At 47.9% G+C, this 19,091-nt stretch overlaps 1 protein-coding gene across 1 annotated transcript in view; it reads left to right on the forward strand.

Annotated features, from left to right (window-relative positions):
• Nucleotides 1–1,374: 1,374 nt before the first annotated feature.
• EHD3 (EH domain containing 3) overlaps nt 1,375–19,091 on the forward strand; it is a 33,048-nt gene continuing 15,331 nt past the window's right edge. The window contains exons 1-2 of the mRNA XM_038751509.1: nt 1,375–1,795; nt 13,648–13,824. Of these exons, the coding sequence (XP_038607437.1) occupies nt 1,569–1,795; nt 13,648–13,824 (404 nt within the window). The 5' untranslated portion in view covers nt 1,375–1,568. The remainder of the gene's footprint in view (nt 1,796–13,647; nt 13,825–19,091) is intronic.

Here is a 19,091-nt window from a genome sequence, read left to right on the forward strand (position 1 = left end):
GATGGAGAGAGGGAAGGGAGGAGGGAGGAAGGGAAGGAAGAAGAAAGGGAGAGGGGAAGGATGGAGAGAGGGAAGAAAGAAGAAAGGGAGGGAGAAGGATGGAGAGAGGAAAGGAAGGGGGAAGGATGGACAGAGGGAACGAAGGGGGTAGGGAGAGGGGAGGATGGAAAGAGAGAGAAGAAAGGATGGAGGGAGAGGGGAAAGAAGAAAGGGAGGGGAGGAGAAGGATGGAGAGAGAGAAGGGAGGAGGGAGGAAGGCAAGGAAGAAGAAAGGGAGAGGGAAAGGATGGAGAGAGGGAAGAAAGGAGGGAGGGAGAGGGGAAAGATGGAGAGAGAGAAGAAAGGAGGGAGGGAGGGAAGGAAGAAGAAAGGGGAGAAAGGGAGAGGGGACGAAGGAGAAGTGGGGGGTGGGGGGACCAGGGCGCAGGGCGCGCTGGGGAGTGCGGCCCGCAGAGGGCGCTGCGCCGCCGGGCCCGCCCGTCATCTGCAGCGGCCTGCACCGCCTCCCGGACTGCGCTGGGCGCCTCCTCCTCCTCCTCCTCCTCCTCCCTCCTCCTCCTCCTCCCTCCTCCTCCTCCTCCCTCCTCCTCCTCCTCCCCCCCGGCCCCACCTCCGCCCATCGCCCCTCGGAGCCCCGCGGCGGATCCGGGCCGGGAGCCGGACCCTTCCTTGGCGACCAAGTCCCGGGCGGCGACCTGCTCCGAAAGCGTTTTGCCTCCTCCTGCCAGGCAGGAGGGATGCTCGCTAAGGGAGAGGGGAGGCCGGGCCATCCCTCCCCTGCCATCTGACAGCCCGCAAGGAGCGTCCAAAGCAGCCCCTCGGTCCAGCCAGACCGGACAGGGATAGGTGGGGTGACCGGCTTTTATTTGCCATTTATTTGCAGGCTTGCTTTTTAAAGAGGAGATCCAGAAGGACCGTCCCTGCTGCAGAATTTTCCCAGTGGGAGCAGAGAATCCGAATCCAAGCCGGGAGAGGGAGGATTTCTCATTTCGTCCGTCCCGGTGCCCGATTTAGATCTCTTCCCCAAGAATCTCCCCAAGCCGACCTCTAATTTCGCATCAGGGATGTTGTGCGGTGAGCTTCTGGTGGGAAGGGAGGGCTAGAGATGGATGCGCCTTTGGGACTGTGAATCCCTCAGGGTGGCAGGAATAGTGTCTGTTGAGCGTCTGCCGGGGGCTGGGAAAAATTCACAGGTAAGAGTACCAATAATTCGGTGTTTACCGGGGACTGGGAAAATATTGACAGGTGAGAGTTAGACCCTGTCTTTGGTCCTCGGTGGGCTGGCCATCTAAGACTAGGGTGGGGCAGCAGGACATCATCATCATCATCATCATCAATCGTATTTATTGAGCGCTTACTATGTGCAGAGCACCGTACTAAGCGCTTGGGAAGTACAAATTGGCAACATATAGAGACAGTCCCTACCCAACAGTGGGCTCACAGTCTAGGCCAAACCTTTCTGGACGGAGAGAACTGGGTGAAGCGGGGAGGGCTCCCAGGCCGGGTCAGTGGTGGCGAGCGAGCGGAGCGAAAGGGCAGTCGACTGGAAGGGCTAGACTGATACCGAGATGTTCAGTTGGCTTGGCAACGATGACCGGAGAAGGAAGGACCCAGAAGTGTTCCAGACGGTGAGCGAGGGGCTCAAAAAACTCTACAAAACCAAGCTGCTCCCCTTGGAAGAGCACTACAGGTTCCATGAGTTCCACTCGCCGGCCCTGGAGGACGCGGACTTTGACAACAAGCCCATGGTCCTGTTGGTGGGCCAGTATTCCACTGGGAAGACCACCTTCATCAGGTGAGGGCCCATGGCGTTTCTAACTTTCTCGGGGGTTTGGTGCTTCCAACTGGGCCCCAGGGGCTGTGAATAGCCGTCAAGGGGGAATTAGAGCAGGAATTGGTGGTTTGAATTCCACCTATCACGGGAGGAAACTGAGGCACCGGGAAGTTAGGCAGCAAGTCGAAAGTTCTAGGATTAGGGGCACGTCTGCTGTATGGCCTTGAGCAAGTCACTTACCTTCCCTGTGCCTCAGTTACCCCATCTGTAAAAGGGAGATGGAATCCTACTCCCTCCTACGTAGACTGTAAGCCCTATGTGGGACACGGATTGGGTCCAACCTGATTAACATGTATTACTCCAGTGCTTACAACAGTGCCGGGCGCATAGTAAGTACCTTTTTTCATGGTATTTGTTAATCAATCAATCAATCGTATTTATTGAGCGCTTACTGTGTGCAGAGCACTGTACTAAGCGCTTGGGAAGTACAAGTTGGCAACATATAGAGACAGTTCCTACCCAACAGTGGGCTCACAGTCTAAAAGACTTTGTTAACCACTTACTATGTGTCAGGCACTGTACTAAGAGGTAGAGTAGGTGGTTGGACACAGTCCCTGTCCCACATGGGACTCACAGTCTTAATCCCCGTTTTACAGATGAGGAAACTGAGGCACAGAGAAGTCATGTGGCTTAGCCAAGGTCACACGGCAGACGAGTGGAGGAGCTGGTAGGAGAACCCCGATCCTCAGACTCGCAGGCCAGTGCTCTTCCCATTTCCACTAGGCCACACTGATTCTGAGTGCTTATCAAATACTGTAATTATTATTATTATTCATTCAATCATACTGGTTGGGTGCTTACTGAGTATGGAGCACTGTACTAAGTGCTTGGGAGAGTACAATATGACAGTAAACAGTCACATTCCCTACCCTCAACGACCTTGCAGCCTAGAGGAGGAGACAGATAGTAATATAAATAAATCAACTACAGACATGTAATTGATTTATTAATAAATAAATAAATAAATTAGTAAGAGAAGCAGCGTGGCTCAGTGCAAAGAGCACGGGCTTTGGAGTCAGAGGTCATAGGTTCAAATCCCGGCTCTGCCAATTGTCAGCTGTGTGACTTTGGGCAAGTCACTTAACTTCTCTATTCCTCAGTTACCTCATCTGTAAAATGGGGATTAAGACTGTGAGCCCCCTGCGGGACAACCTGATCACCTTGTAACCTCCCCAGTGCTTAGAACAGTGCTTTCCACATAGTAAGCGCTTAATAAATGCCATCATTTATTATTATTATTATTATTATTATTAATCAATGGTATTTGTTTAGTACTTACTGCATGCAGAGCAGACTTTGGGCAAGTCACTTAATAATAATAATAATGATGATGATGGCATTTATTAAATGCTTACTATGTGCAAAGCACTTAACTTCTCTGTGCCTCAGTCACCTCATCTGTAAAATGGGGATGAAGACTGTGAGCCCCCCACGGGACAACCTGATCACCTTGTAACCTCCCCAGCACTTAGAACAGGGCTTTGCACATAGTAAGCGCTTAATAAATGCCATCATTTATTATTATTATTATTATTAATCAATGGTATTTGTTCAGTACTTAAACTGCGCACAGAGCAGACTTTGGGCAAGTCCCTTAATAATAACAATAATAATAATAATAATAATAATAATAATAATAATAATAATGGCATTTATTAAGCACTTACTATGTGCAAAGCATTTAACTTCTCTGTGCCTCAATTACCTCATCTGTAAAATGGGGATGAAGACTTTGAGCTCCCCGTGGGACAACCTGATCGCCTTGTAACCTCCCCCGTGCTTAGAACAGTGCTTTGCACATAGTAAGCGCTTAATAAATGCCATTATTATTATTATTATCATGTACAGAAGTGCTGTGGGACTTGGAGGGGGAGGGAGAATTCATTCATTCATTCATTCAATCGTATTTATTGAGCGCTTACTGTGTGCAGAGCACTGTACTAAGCGCTTGGGAAGTACAAGTTGGCAACATATAGAGACGATCCCTACCCAACAGCGGGCTCACAGTCTAGAAATACATATAACTGGAATGGACACTGGATTGTGTGGAAAAACCCATGTTGTTTAGACTGTGGCAATGAAGCTCACATTGTCCAAGGTGGTCAGAAGGTTGGAGTATATGATTCTCCAAATAGTAGGGCACTGAGGTGCTTAAAAAGTACCACTCCTCTCTCTCTATCCTTCTTCTTTCTCCACTTCCTCGTCATTCTTTATCTCTCTTATCATTCCCAATCCCATCCCTCTCTAGTAATGTAGCCTAGCTGAAAGACTACGGGGATGGGTTGTAATCGAGAGCACTGAGTAGAGGAGGCGTTTCTCGTGGCCTCCCTCAGGGGTGGGGAGGGTGGCGTTCAGCTGGTCGGGCTGACCTGAAAGACGTCCCGGGAGAAACTGAAATGGACTCAGAGGGGTCCATGTTCCCCTTTGATTCCGCCTCCTCCAGTTCGTCCAAGAGTGACAGCGCGCTTCACTCTGGACCTGACGCTAACGTCCCCTCCCTCCTCACTGTTAAAGAAGCAGCGTGGCTCAGTGGAAAGAGCACGGGCTTTGGAGTCAGAGGTCATGGGTTCGAATCACGGCTCCACCACGTGTCTGCTGTGTCACCTTGGGCAAGTCACTTAACTTCTCGGAGCCTCAGTTACCTCATCTGTAAGACTGTGAGCCCCACGCGGGCCAACCTGATCACCTTGTAGCCCCCCCCCAGCACTTAGAACGGTGCTTTGCACATAGTAAACGCTTAGCAAATGCCATTATTATTATTATTATTATTATTGTTTTGACTTGCCGGGTGGCGAGACGCACTGAGCAACCACCGGCTGAGGCTAGGAAGAGAGGGATTATCTGGGACCCCGGAAACCCCAGGACAGGCAGGGGCTGCCTCCCATCACAGTCCTGGGGCCAGAAGGGACCCCGGCAGACCACTGAACCCACCATACTACCACCAGACAGCCTGTGTGTAGACCACCTCAGAGAGCTGGAAGGAACTTCTCCCAGTAGGCATCTGACTTGGCCGAAAATACGGAGAGAAGGGTCTGGGCCTAGCAGGAGATCGGGGATGGGCTGCTGTTGTTTTACTTCCTCGTTTTTTCCTCTACCAACGAGCGCATAGGGCCCAATTTAACTAAGCCAAGAGAATCCTCTCTCAAGGGAGGTAGGGGCAGGGATGCTGGGGAGAGAGAGAAAGAGAAAGAGAGAAAGAGAAAGAAAGAGAGAGTTATTGCATGTTTTACTACCTCCGGAAAAGACGTCTCAGCAAAAACCATCTCCCAGGGGACGGCTGGAGAGTTCCTGAGAGCAGCAGTGTCTCCCTGGAATCTGGAGTAGGATCGGTCAATCAATTGTATTTATTGAGCACTAGCGCTTGGGAGAGTACAGTACAATAGAATTAGCGGACACGTTACCTACCCGTTATAAGCTTAGTCTAGAGGAGGAGGCAGACATTAATGTAAGTGAATAAGTAATTCGATGTATATGTAATTTAAAGATCTGTGCCTAAGTGCTGTGAGGTTGGGGGTGGAGTGAGTATCACATGTCCAAAAGTCACAGATCCATGTGCATAGATGACCCAGAAAGGAGAGGAAGCTGGGGAGGGTTTAATCAGGGAAGGCTCCTTGGAGGAGATGTGACCTTAATAATGCCTTCCCCACAGCACCTGTACATATGTATATATGTTTGTACATATTTATTACTCTATTTATTTATTTTACTTGTACATATTTATTCTACTTATTTTATTTTGTTAATATGTTTTGTTCTCTGTCTCCCCCTTCTAGACTGTGAGCCCACTGTTGGGTAGGGACTATATGTATAGTCTATATGTTGCCAACTTGTACTTCCCAAGCACGTAGTACGGTGCTCTGCACAGAGTAAGTGCTCAATAAATACAATTGAATGAATGAATGGAGAGAGTGTTGGTCTGGCATATATGGAAGGGGAGAGATTTCCAGGCTAGGGGAGGATGTGGGAAAGGGGTCGGCAATGAAATAGATGAGATTGGGGTACAGTGAGTAAACTGGTGATAGAGGAGCAGAGTGCATGAGCTGGTGGGAGGAGGAAATGAGCCAATCAAGGTCATTTCTGAGCCATGAGAAGCCAGGAATCTGCTAGGGACGCTAGCCCCCACTCACCTCTCTCATGGGTCACCTTTGTTGCAGGGCCTTTCCCCCTTCTCGTCCTCGTCGACTCGTCACATCCAGGGATGACTCTAAATTCAGCCCTGGGCTGTCCCCGAGGAAGACCTGTTCTCTCTCTCCCGGTCTGTCCGGTGTGGGTCTGTAGCCCTCTGTTCCGCCAAGCGGGTCTCGTTCTCGCTGAACCAGGACTGTGGAGAAAAGGACATTCTTCTAATGATTAATTAGCGGGCTGAAGCATCTGCCTGAAAATAACTTCCTTGGCCCAAGGCCCAGCCACCAGAATAATAATACAAACAAGAAACCGGCCCTGGAATTGTTCTCTGTCAGGCCGGAGAGCCACTAGTACAGTGGCCCTGAGTCACTCCTCCCCAACCAGGCAGACAGGCAGGTAGAGAGAGGGGCAGGGAGACGAGCAGGTGGGCATGCAGACGGGCAGAGAGGTTAGCCGTCAAACAGGAAGGCAGATAGGCTGGCAGCCAGGCAGAGAGCCAGGCGACAGGGTGGCAGGCTCTCTCTTTCTTGCTGTTTCTCCCCTCCCCACTGCAATGTTCTCACCTGTCAGCCCTCTCTCTCCCTCCTGAGATTTAAGCAGCTACAGACTGGCCTCTCTGCTCTCAGGGCAGATCCCTCCTCTGCCAGTTGTATGTTTCTGAAGGAGGTTTTGCTCCCAGCCGAGAGCTGGCCAAAGGCACCAGACAGCTTGACAGTTTTGGGGGATGTCCAGCCCCCAGGAGCCGAGGGATCTCTGGTCACACCCAGGCTTCCAGCGGCAATGGGGTCACTGCTGTGTCCTCCGTGCCAGTAACGCCCGTGACACCGACCGTGGGCTCGGCTGCGGGCGGCAGCTGGCTGAGCTGAGGCGAGTGTCCTTGCTTCCTGGAGAAAGAGGCCACTCCATTTTCGACTCCATTTTCCATCTTCCTGACTCCAGCTGCCGGGCTGCTGTCCCCTTCTAGACTGTGAGCTCGCTGTTGGGTAGGGACCGTCTCTATATGTTGCCAACTTGGGCTTCCCAAGCGCTTAGTACAGGGCTCTGCACACAGTAAGCGCTCAATAAATACGATTGAATGAATGAATGTCGGTCTCCCCACCGTCAGGCCCTTCCTGTGTGTGCCAGACTCAACAGTGACACGCCGTCAGGGAAGAGGTTTCCCTCCCCCTCCCTTTCAGTCCTGCAGCATGACTGAAGCAGAAACAGAAGGCTTCAGGCCTTCTTTCAATCAATCAACTATAATTATTGAGCACTTACTGGGGGCAGAGCGCTGTACTAAGCTCTTGGGGAAGTACAATATAACAGAGTTGTTAGACACAAGCTCTCTCCATACCCCCACGCCTGTCCCCATTTCCTCCCCACCCTTCTCACCCTTCACTCCGGTCAGTCAATCAATCAATCAATCAATCAATCGCATTTATTGAGTGCTTATCGATCCCGGGGGAAGAGCCACCCTTTGCCGGGCAGTGCCAGGCCGCGTCAAACGTGCCAAACAGAGCGTGGCCCACAGAACTCAGATGATAGCGGGTCCAGACACGCAGGGAGGCCTGGACTAAGCAACTGAGCCCTTCTAGATTGTAAACTCAATACAGGGAGGGAATGTGTCTGCTAACTCTACTGAAAGTATTTATTTTACTTGTATGTGTCTACTATTCTATTTATTTTGTTAATGATGTGCCTGTAGCTATAATACCATTCGTTCTGATGGTATTGACACCTGTCTCCATGTTTTGTTTTGTTATCTGTCTCCCCCTTCTAGACTGTGAGCCCGTTGTTGGGTAGGGACTGTCTCTTTATGTTGCCAACTTGTACTTCCCAAGTGCTTAGTACAGTACTCTGCACATAGTAAGTGCTTAATTAATACAATTGAATGAATGAATGAATGATTATCTCACGTCAAGGCGGAGAGGAGTATTCATTTTACTTGTAAATACAAGTAAAATGAAGGTATTTATTTTACCTGTACATATTTACTATTCTATTTATTTTGTTAATGATGTGCCTATAGCTATAATTCTATTTGTTCTGACGGTATTGACACCTGTCTACATGTTTTGTTTTGTCATCTCTCTTCCCCTTCTAGACTGTGAGCCTGTTGTTGGGTAGGGACCGTTTCCATATGTTGCCAACTTGTACTTCCCAAGCACTTAGTACAGTCCTCTGCACACAGTAAGTGCTTAATAAATACAATTGAATGAATGAATGAATGCATTGTCCTTTCCTAGGCGCTTAGTACAGTTCTCTGCACATACTAAGCACTCAATCCTCATTCATTCATTCAGTCCTATTTATGGAGCGCTTATCGTGTGCAGAGCACTGTATTAAGCGCTTGGGAGAATACGGTAAAACAATAAACAGATGCGTTCCCTGCCCATGATGAGATTACAGTCTAGAAATACCAATACCAATAAATATCATTGATTGATTGATTCGAAGTTTGTCCCCAGAATTCAGGTTGGGCTCGGCCTTGACGTCAAGAACACAGGGACGACAGTGGCTTGGTGAGCTTCGGGCTGGAAGACTGACAGTGCTTACAGAAGCTTTGTTTTAGGATGTTGGTTCAGAGCCAGGGTGCGAATGTTGATCTCTAGGAAATGAGGTTGTTGGGGGGGGGGGGGGTAGGGTCTGCTCCCTTTAGGGCAGGGAATTAACAGGAACTGGATTTTATATCTATCCATGGAATTTATTGAGCACTTACCGTGTGCAGAGCACTGTACTAAGCACTTGGGAGAATACAATAGAATTAGCAGATGTGTTCCCTGAACGTAACGAGCTTCCTGTAAGTCTCCCCCTCCAGCCTGTAAGCTCGTTGGGTGGCAGGGAATGTTTTTGCTTTTTGTTATTTAATACTGTCCCAAGAGCTTAGTTCAGTGCTCTGCATGCAGTGAGTACTCAATCAATCAATCGTATTTATTGAGCACTTACTGTGTGCAGAGCACTGTACTAAGCGCTTGGGAAGTACATGTTGGCAACATATAGAGACAGTCCCTACCCAACAGTGGGCTCACAGTCTAAAAGAAATTTGTCTCAATAAATATGTCTCAATAAATAAATAAATATGTCTCAACAGTCTCAATAAATATGATCGACTAACTGATGGACTTCAGAGCACTGTACTAAGCGTTGTGAGAGTATAATACACAGAGTTGGAAGACATAATAATAATAATAATAATGGAATTTATTAAGCGCTTACTATGTGCAAAGCACTGTTCTAAGCGCTGGGGAGGTTACAGGGTGATCAGGTTGTCCCACGTGGGGCTCACAGTCTTAATCCCCATTTTACAGATGAGGTAACTGAGGCACAGAGAAGTTCAGTGACTTGCCCAAAGTCACACAGCTGACATTTGGCAGAGCCGGGATTTGAACCCATGACCTCTGACTCCAAAGCCCGCGCTCTTTCCACTGCGCCACACAGAGAGTTTGGTGAAGGGAGGGGAAGGTTAAGGTTATATGCAGTCTTCCCCTTGGAGACGCCAAACCACTTCTGTTTTCGCCATTTTGTCTAGTTTAACTCCACCATGGCCCTCTGAGAGAGGGGAAGGTGGGGGTCCCCATTTTTTGGAAGGAGAAATGGAGGTTCAGAGGGGTTAACTGATTGCTCCAGGACACACAGCAAGGTGATAACCAGACTAAGAATCCTCGTCTCTTGGTTCCACGGGTAGCAGCCTGCCCTCTGAGTGACACATGGTGATCATTCCATGGGAGATTCAGGTTTGACAGGGAGAAGTGAGTTTTTCTCTTGCTCCTAGAGTTGGGCGTAGGGACCAGAGTAGAGAGCAGGGGGAAGCTCTCTGGGAGAGGCTTTCTCTCTCCCTAGTCCTGATCATCCAATTCCAGCAATGGACAGGAAGTGATATGTGCTCTGAGGGCTGTAAACACGCTTTCTACCATCATCCTTTCTCCCCACCTCCCCTCTCTTCTCCCTCTCTCTCCCCCCACTCTCTCCCCAACTCTCCCAGCTTTAAATTCACTCTTTTCTTTAGGCCACTCAGTGGGAACATTTTTTTGTCTTCGAACAGAGGCGATTTTTATCGCTTCCCATAAAGAAGCAGTGTACGGGATTTCTCAACCGATTTTCTTTTGTGTGTTTGCTCTAGACATAGTGGGGCCTTTGTGTTTCCCTGACCCAGGGCCGTGTGCTGGACCCCAGGGCTCCGGTGAATTTACCCAGCTCAGAATGTCTACTCTGCTCCAATCCTGCCTGACTCTTTTTCCCCCGCAGATCCTGGAGGACGAGGACTGTCGGACCTTCTGTTTTCCCTCTGCCAGCCCAGCCCCGGGCGATTTCACTTTCCGTTAAAGTGAAATCGAAAAATGGACATTCGCCATTCACCCCACCCACAGCCCCATAACACTAGTATACATATCTTTAAATTATATATTATAAATTTCGTATTCATTTATGTGAATGTCGGTCTCCCCCTTTAGGCCGTAAGCTCATTATGAAAAGGGAAAGTGTCCGTTAATTCTGTTTTACTCTCCCAAGCATTTAGTACAGTGCTCTGCACATAGTAAGCGCTCAATAAATACCATCGTTTGAGTCAAGAGGGGTGAAAATAACCTGATCTGGCTCTTGGGATGTAAACTCTGGATGAGCAAGTCGTGGGGGAAATGATCCCAGCCTGTCCTTGACCACCATTAAAGAGGCCAAGAAAGTTCACGGGATTCTGGCTGGTCCCTAGGAGAAAATATAGTCTAGTATGTGGACACCCTCTCCCAGCCCCAAAGCGCTTATCTGTAATTTATTTCTTTATTCCTATTTATGTCTGCCTCCCATTCTAGACTGTAAACTCATTGCAGGCAGGGAATGTGTCTGTTTATTGTTGTATTTTACTCTCCCAAGCGCTTGGTACAATGCTCTGCACACAGTAAGTGCTCACTAAATACGACTGGCCGACTGACTGACCCCCCGCAGCATCTGTGATGCCCCCGCTCACTGCTATTCCCAAAGAAGAACCTCCATCTTCCCACAGTGGAATAAGTTTGGAGAACCGAAACGTGCCTGGAAGTCTGAGAGTCTGGATCTTCCCCGGTCAAAACGTGCCTTGATGCTGTGGTAATCAATACCGCTAAGCATCTCTCCCCCCCGCCAAATTGTGCCCCCGTGAAATCCACCTCCCACCTGGGTTCATTCATTCATTCAATCGTATTTATTGAGCGCTTACTGTGTGCAGAGCACTGTACTAAGTGCTGAGCCCGGTTACTGAAGCAGGCCAAGCACTGCTAACCTCGGGTGACATCCTTACTCTAATCATTTTTCCTAAATGGCACAAGTTTGCTAATGAGGCACCACCAAGCCATGAAAAATCCTTTGTGAATGACTCAGCCACGCGAAGCGATCTCTCCATTTATCTGGGGCAAAAATCACTGCACTAAAGAGTGAGCAGAGCCCAGCTTTGGGAACTCATTAATAACAGTGGTGTTTGTTAAGCATTTCGGTGCCAAACACTATACAAAGCACTGGGATAGAGACAACTTAATCAGGTTGGACAAAGTCATTAACATCTCTTAAGATGAAGGAAGTTTTCCAATTATCTTTCCCCCTTTCCTTGCCTGGGCTTGTAAAAGGAAAATACCTCCGACCTCCTGCTCATTCTATTCTCCCGCCTTGGGAATCCCTCCTGTCCCAGCCACCAAATCCATGAGAATACTCTTCGAAGCCCTCCTAAAGCCCCACTTTCTCCAGGAAGTCTTTCCCAGTTAATTCACAACATCCTTAGCCGCATGAACCCAGTTTACGTACTTTAGATATTGTAATTTATTTTTCTCCTCTGCATTGATTGATTTATGCCCAGATGTATATTCATTTCTACATTTGATTATTTTTTCAGCTATTTCTCCCTGGCAAATCTGCATTAATTCCTGTTATGCCCTTTTTCTTCCCTCTACTTCCACTTATTCTAAAACTATCAATCAACGGTATTTATTGAGCGCCTGCGGTGTACAGGAGGCTTTATTAAGCACTTGGGAGAGAACACTAAGGTAGACGCCATCCCTATCCTCATAGAGCTTCAGCTTACCTACAAATTAGAATTTGAACCCTGTGTGGTCAGGGGACATAGGTCATACTTCTGTTAGGTCTTACACAATAAGAGCACACAATATTGAGCACACAATAAGTGCTCAATAAATACGATCGACTGACTGACCGTCGTACTTTTCCAAGCGCTTAATACAGCATTTTTGCTTTCATAAGTGCTCAATCAATCCATCAGTGGTATTTATTGACTGCTTGCTAAGTGCAGAGCACTGTACTAAGCAGTTGGGAGAATACAATGCTACCAAATTAGTGGACCCATTCCCTGCCCAAAACGAGTTTACAGTCTAGAGGAATAAATGCAGTAAACGCTCAATAATAATAATAATGATATTTGTTAAGCACTTACTTAACTGTACTACATGCTGGGGCGGATAAAAGCAAATTGGGTTGGACACAATCCCTGTCCCACACGGGGCTCACGCTCTTAATCCCCATTTTACAGATGAGGTACCTGAGGCACAGATGGTGAAGTGAGCAACATGGCTTAGTGGAAGGAAGCCGGGCTCGAGAGTCAGAGGTTGTGGGTTCTAATTCCGGCCCCGTCACTTATCAGCTGTGTGACTTTGGGCAAGTCACTTCACTTCTCTGGGCCTCAGTTCCCTCATCTGTAAAATGGGGATTAAGACTGTGAGCCCCATGTGGGACAACCTAATTACCTTGTATCTGCCCCAGCACTTAGAACAGTGCTTGGCACATAGTAAGTGCTTAACAAATACCATCATCATCATCATCATTCATTCATTCATTCAATCGTATTTATTGAGTGCTTACTGTGTGCAGAGCACTGTACTAAGTGCTTAATCAGATAAGTGGCAGAGTCGGGATTAGAACCCATGACCTTCTGACTCCTAGGCCAGTGATCTACACACTAAGCCATGCTCCTTCTTCAAAAAATTACGATTGACCGACTGACTGACAGAAGGGCATAATAATAATAATAATAATAATGATGGCATTTATTAAGTGCTTACTATGTGCAAAGCACTATTTTAAGCAGCATGGCTCAGTGGAAAGAGCCCGGGCTTTGGAGTCAAAGGTCATGGGTTCAAATCCCGGCTCTGCCACTTGTCAGCTGTGGGACTTTGGGCAAGTCACTTCACTTCTCTGGGCCTCAGTTCTCTTGTCTGTAAAATGGGGATTAAGACTGTGAGCCCCCCGTGGGTCAACCTGATCACCTTGTAACCTCCCCAGTGCTTAGAACAGTGCTCAGCACATAGTAAGCGCTTAATAAATGCCATTATTATTATTATTATTCTAAACACTGTTGTCCCACAGTGGGGGCTCACAGTCTTCATCCCCATTTTACAGATGAGGGAACTGAGGCTCGGAGAAGTGAAGTGACTTGCCCAAAGTCACACAGCTGACCAGGTCAATCGGCGTCAGGATTATGATCAGGGATTCATGGGTGGATCAGACCCCAGACTGGTCAACTTCTCACCCCGGCTAAGGCCGGATGGTTTCCAGGGCAGAGTGCTGTTCTCACGAGTGCTGTTCTTTTAGACTGTGAGCCCACTGTTGGGTAGGGACTGTCTCTATATGTTGCCAATTTGTACTTCCCAAGCGCTTAGTACAGTGCTCTGCACATAGTAAGCGCTCAATAAATACGATTGATGATGATGATGACGATTGCCTTCCATTGCTACCAGGTACCTTCTGGAACAAGACTTCCCTGGCATGAGAATCGGGCCTGAACCCACCACGGACTCCTTCATCGCAGTCATGCAGGGCGATGTGGACGGAATCATCCCGGGCAACGCCCTCGTGGTCGATCCCAAGAAGCCCTTCAGGAAGCTCAATGCCTTCGGCAATGCCTTTTTGAACAGGTGGGTGAGACCGCGCTCCTTCTCCTTATGGTACTTGTTAAACACTAATAATAATAATAATAATGATGGCATGTGTTAAGCGCTTACAATGTGCAAAGCACTGTTCTAAGCGCTGGGGAGGTTACAAGGTAATCAGGTTGTCCCCCGGGGGCTCACAGTTTTAATCCCCATTTTACAGATCAGGTCGCTGAGGCCCAGAGAATAATAATAATAATAATGATGGCATTTGTTAAGTGCTTACTATGTGCAAAGCACTTTTCTAAGCGCTGGGGAGGTTACAAGGTGATCAGGTTGACCCCCGGGGGGCTCACAGTTTTAGTCCCCATTTTACAGATGAGGTCGCTGAGGCCCAGAGAATAATAATAATAATGATGATGGTATTAGTTAAGCGCTTACTATGTGCAAAGCACTGTTCTAAGCGCTGGGGAGTTTACAAGGTGATCAGGTTGTCCCCCGGGGGGCTCACAGTTTTAATCCCCATTTTACAGATGAGGTCACTGAGGCCCAGAGAATGATAATGATAATGATGATGGTATTAGTTAAGCACTTACTATGTGCAAAGCACTGTTCTAAGCGCTGGGGAGGTTACAAGGTGATCAGGTTGTCCCCCGGGGGGCTCACAGTTTTAATCCCCATTTTACAGATGAGGTAACTGAGGCCCAGAGAAGTGAAGTGACTTGCCCAAAGTCACACAGCTGACAAGTGGCGGAGGTGGGATGAATCTGACTCCAAAGCCCAGGCTGTTTCCACTGAGCCACACTGCTATGTGCCGGGCACTGTACTAAGCTCTGGGGTAGATAGAAATTAAGTTTGGACACGGAACATGTCCCACGTGGGGATCATGGTCTTAATCCCCATTTTACAGATGAGGGAACCGAGGCACAGAGAAGTTAAGTGACTTACCCAAGATCACACAACAGACAAGTGGCAGAGCCGGGATTAGCTTCTGCCTCCGCATCACCTCCCTTTTCTCTCCAAGGATGGGGACAGGGCTGGAGGTGGGAATGTCACCGGGGCATCCCAGGTAGCCATGGTCGAATTCAACATCATACTGATGATGATAATAATAATGATAATAATAATAATAATAACAATAATAATAATAACAATAATAATAATGGTATTTGTTAAGTGCTTACTATGTGTCAAGTGCTTACTATGTGTTAAGTGTTATGTGTTAAGTGCATACTATGTGTCAAATACTGTTAGAGAAGCAGTGTGGCTCAGTGGAAACAGCACGGGCTTTGGAGTCAGAGGTCATGGGTTCAAATCCCGGCTCTGCCAATTGTCAGCTGTGTGACTTTGGGCAAATCACTTAACTTCTCTGAGCCTCAGTTACCTCATCTGTAAAATGGGGATTAAAACTGCAAGCCCCACGTGGGACAACCTGATCACCTTGTATTTCCCCCCCCCAGCGCTTAGAACAGTGCTTTGCACATAGTAAGCACTTAACAAATGCCATCATTATTATTATTAAAGATACAAGCTAATCAGGTTGGACACAGTCCCTGTCTCACATGGGGCTCAGAGTCTCAATCCCCATTTTGCAGATGAGGTAGCTGAGGCCCACACAAGTGAACGCCACACAGCAGGCAAACGGCACAACCCGGCTCCTCTGATTCTCAGGACCGTGCTTTATTCGCTGTGCCCCGCTGCCTCTGAGCTTGTGACATGTTGAGCACAGCTCCTGTCTCTGGCCAGCGCCATCAAATACAAAATGCTCTTCTTATGCTTATCGCTTATGGATTCATGTCCTACCTAAGAGCTTGTTGTTCCCACTAAACTCTCCTGAAGAGAGTTCAGTTGCAGCCAAATAACAATCTAAATCCAAACTGAAAACATGCCCCTTTGCTCAATAACAAACAGTTCTAGGTGATCAGTGGAAAGAGCCCGGGCTTTGGAGTCAGAGGTCATGGGTTCAAATCCCAGCTCTGCCAACTGTTGGCTGTGTGACTTTGGGCAAGTCACTTAACTTCACTGTGCCTCAGTTACCTAATCTGTAAAATGGGGATTAAAACTACAAACCCCTCATGGGACAACCCGATCCCCTTGTAGCCTCCCCAGTGCTTAGAACAGTGCTTTGCACATAGTAAGTGCTTAACAAATACCATTATTATTATTAGTATTATTATCACACCAACCTACTTTACTGGTTCTCCTGAAGATCATTTTTATCAGCCTGAAAAATCTTTCCTTTCGCTCTTTCCACACTTGGAAGAAGAGAAACGCAAGAACAATGAGCCCCAGTGTGAGCTTCCCTGTTTTATTCACTCTTACTGTCCTAAATTTGTCCTCTGGAGCTGGTCCCATGAATCTTTGTTCAGTGTCTCCTACTATAGAAACGAGATTATGGCACATAAAGAGGTGAAGGAGGCTATTTGGAGGCTTTTGAGATGCCCCACACTTCTCTGTTTGAGCCATTCCAACCCCAATCGGTCAGTCAATCAGTGGTATTTATTACACTCTTACTGCGAGCAGGGCATTGTACTAAGTGTTTGGGAGAGTACAATATAATATAGAGCAGCATGGCTCAGTGGAAAGAGCACAGGGTTTGGAGTCTGAGGTCATGGGTTCAAATCTCGGCTCCGCCAACTGTCAGCTGGGTGACTTTGGGCAAGTCACTTAACTTCTCTGGGCCTCAGTTCCCTCATCTGTAAAATGGGGATGAAGACTGTGAGCCCCCTGTGGGACAACCTGATCACCTTGTAACCTCCCCAGCGCTTAGAACAGTGCTTTGCACATAGTAAGCGCTTAACAAATACCATCATTATTATTATTATTATTATAACAGAATTGGCAGACATGTTCCCTGCCCACAGTGAGCTTAGAGTCTAGAGTGGGAGACAGGTAGTAATATAAATAAATGAATTGCAGATATGGGCTTTCGTGCCCAGTGATTAGGGCACTCTGTCCAATAGACTTTCTGTCCCCAAATCAATCGATCAATCGTACTTATTGAGTGCTTCCTGTGTGCAGAGCACTGTACTAAGCGCTTGGGAAGTACAAGTTGGCAACATATAGAGACGGTCCCTACCCAACAGTGGGCTCACAGTCTAGAAGGGAGTGGAGGAAGGAGGCCAGGAGGCCTAGGCACTGACTCCAAGAAACCACCACCATCATCATCATCATAACTATGGTACTTGTTTCATGCTTACTATTTGCCAAGCATAGTTCTAAGCACTGGGGTAGATACAAGTTAATCAGGTTGGACAGGGTCCCCGTCCCATATTGGGCTCCCACTTTTAATTTCCATTTTACAGATGAGATAACTGAGGCCCAGAGAAGTTAAGTGACTTGACCGAGGTCCCACAGCAAACATGCGACGGAGCTGGGATTAGAACCCAGGTCCTTCTGATTCCCAGGCTTGTGCTCTATCCACTAAGCCGTGCTGCTTCTCATCATCTTCATCATCAATGGTACTTATCGGGTGCTTTCTGTGTGCAGAGCACCATACTAACCACTTCATTCATTTATTCAGTCGTTTTGTACTTCCCAAGCACTTAGTACAGTGCTCTGCACACAGTAAGCGCTCAATAAATACAATTGAATGAATTTATTGAGCACTTACTGTGTGCAAAATACTGTACTAAGCACTTGGGAAAGTACAACGCGATCTAGTTGGTAGACAAATTCCCTGCCCACAACAAACTTACAGTCTAGAGACCAGTGAGTAAACCCTGAGTGTGGAGGAATGAAAGTAAGTGCTTAATAAATAGGGCTACCCCTGGACTTACTGCTCTGCCCCCCCTTTGACACATCCCCATTGGACAAACAGTCGATCAGTGTGGCTCAGTGGAAAGAGCACGGGCTTGGGAGTCAGAGGTCATGGGTTCTAATCCCGGCTCCGCCACATGTCTGCTGTTTGACCTTGGGCAAGTTACTTAACTTCTCTGAGCCTCAGTCACCTCATCTGTACAATGGGAATGAAGACTGTGCCCAATGTGAGACAACCTGATCACCTTGTATCCCCCCAGTGCTTAGAACAGTGCTTTGTACATAGGAAGCGCTTAACAAATGCCATCATTATTATTATTTGATCAATTATGTGCAGAGCACTGCACTATGCACTTGGGAGGGGACAATACAATAGCATTAGCAGATACATTCTCTGTCCATGATGAGCTTACAGTCTAGAGGGGGAGGATTAAATGCTATCAGCATGACTTTGGAGGATCTGTGCCCAGAAAGCCACAGGGCCTAGCGTAAAGATCACAGGGCTGGGAGTTGGAATACCGGAGTCCTAATCCCAGCCCGGTCCCTTACCAGCTGCTTGATCCAAGTCACTTAACTCAGTTTCCTCATGCATAAAAATGGGGATAGGACACCTGTCTTTCCCTTCTTCACAGAGAATCTGTGAAGAAAAGAAGTGGTAAAAGTTATGCCTAAGCTGTGGAAAAATAAGAGCGTTCTTTAAGCTGTCATAGACCTCTGGGCTGATATTAATTTGTATCTGGAGCGTTGTCTAGATAACCTGCACCTGGAATCCACACGGCTGTTTCAACGTATTTTATTTAGCGGGCTGCCGGGACTGACAGGCTGGGTTCCGAGGCCTGGGGTTGCTATCCTTGAGTCAGGATGGAGCAGGGCTGATAAATACCGACCTCCTTTCACACTCTTCCCAGGCAAATGAAATCCCGAGGAGAGGGCAACTGGCAGAGGGGTGTCAGTGGAAAATGCCATCGCTGCACATGCCTCAGCGATGACTCTGTGACCTGCCATTCCTCCCCACTCTTCCCTGGGGCTGGGGCTGAGGCTTCTGTCCGGCCCAGGACTGTTGGAGGAGAATTGCCAAGACCAAATCCCAGTCCTGTTTGAAGGTGTTGGAGGATCCCTCTCCTCTTAGCGTTGGTCACCTCCTTGTTCCTCTCAGACTGGGACCCCTCAAATCCCCCCTCCCTAAACCCTTCTCTCTGCCCCTCAGTAGGAGTGGGGAAATGTACCCCAAGACTGATGCCATTTTCCAAGGGCTGTACACGGAGGAAGGAGAACTCTTTCCTGTCAATCAATCATCAATCAATCAGCGTGGCTCAGTGGAAAGAGCCCGGGCTTTGGAGTCAGAGGTCATGGGCTCAGATCCCGGCTCTGCCAATTGTCAGCTGTGTGACTTTGGGCAAGTCACTTCTCTGTGCCTCAGTTACCTCATCTGTAAAATGGGGATTAAGACTGTGAGCCCCCTGCGGGACAACCTGATCACCTTGTAACCTCCCCAGCGCTTAGAACAGTGCTTTGCACATACTAAGCACTTAATAAATGCCATCATTTATTAT

Source organism: Tachyglossus aculeatus, chromosome 9 (genome assembly GCF_015852505.1).
Source record: "Tachyglossus aculeatus isolate mTacAcu1 chromosome 9, mTacAcu1.pri, whole genome shotgun sequence".
Lineage (NCBI taxonomy): Eukaryota > Metazoa > Chordata > Mammalia > Monotremata > Tachyglossidae > Tachyglossus > Tachyglossus aculeatus.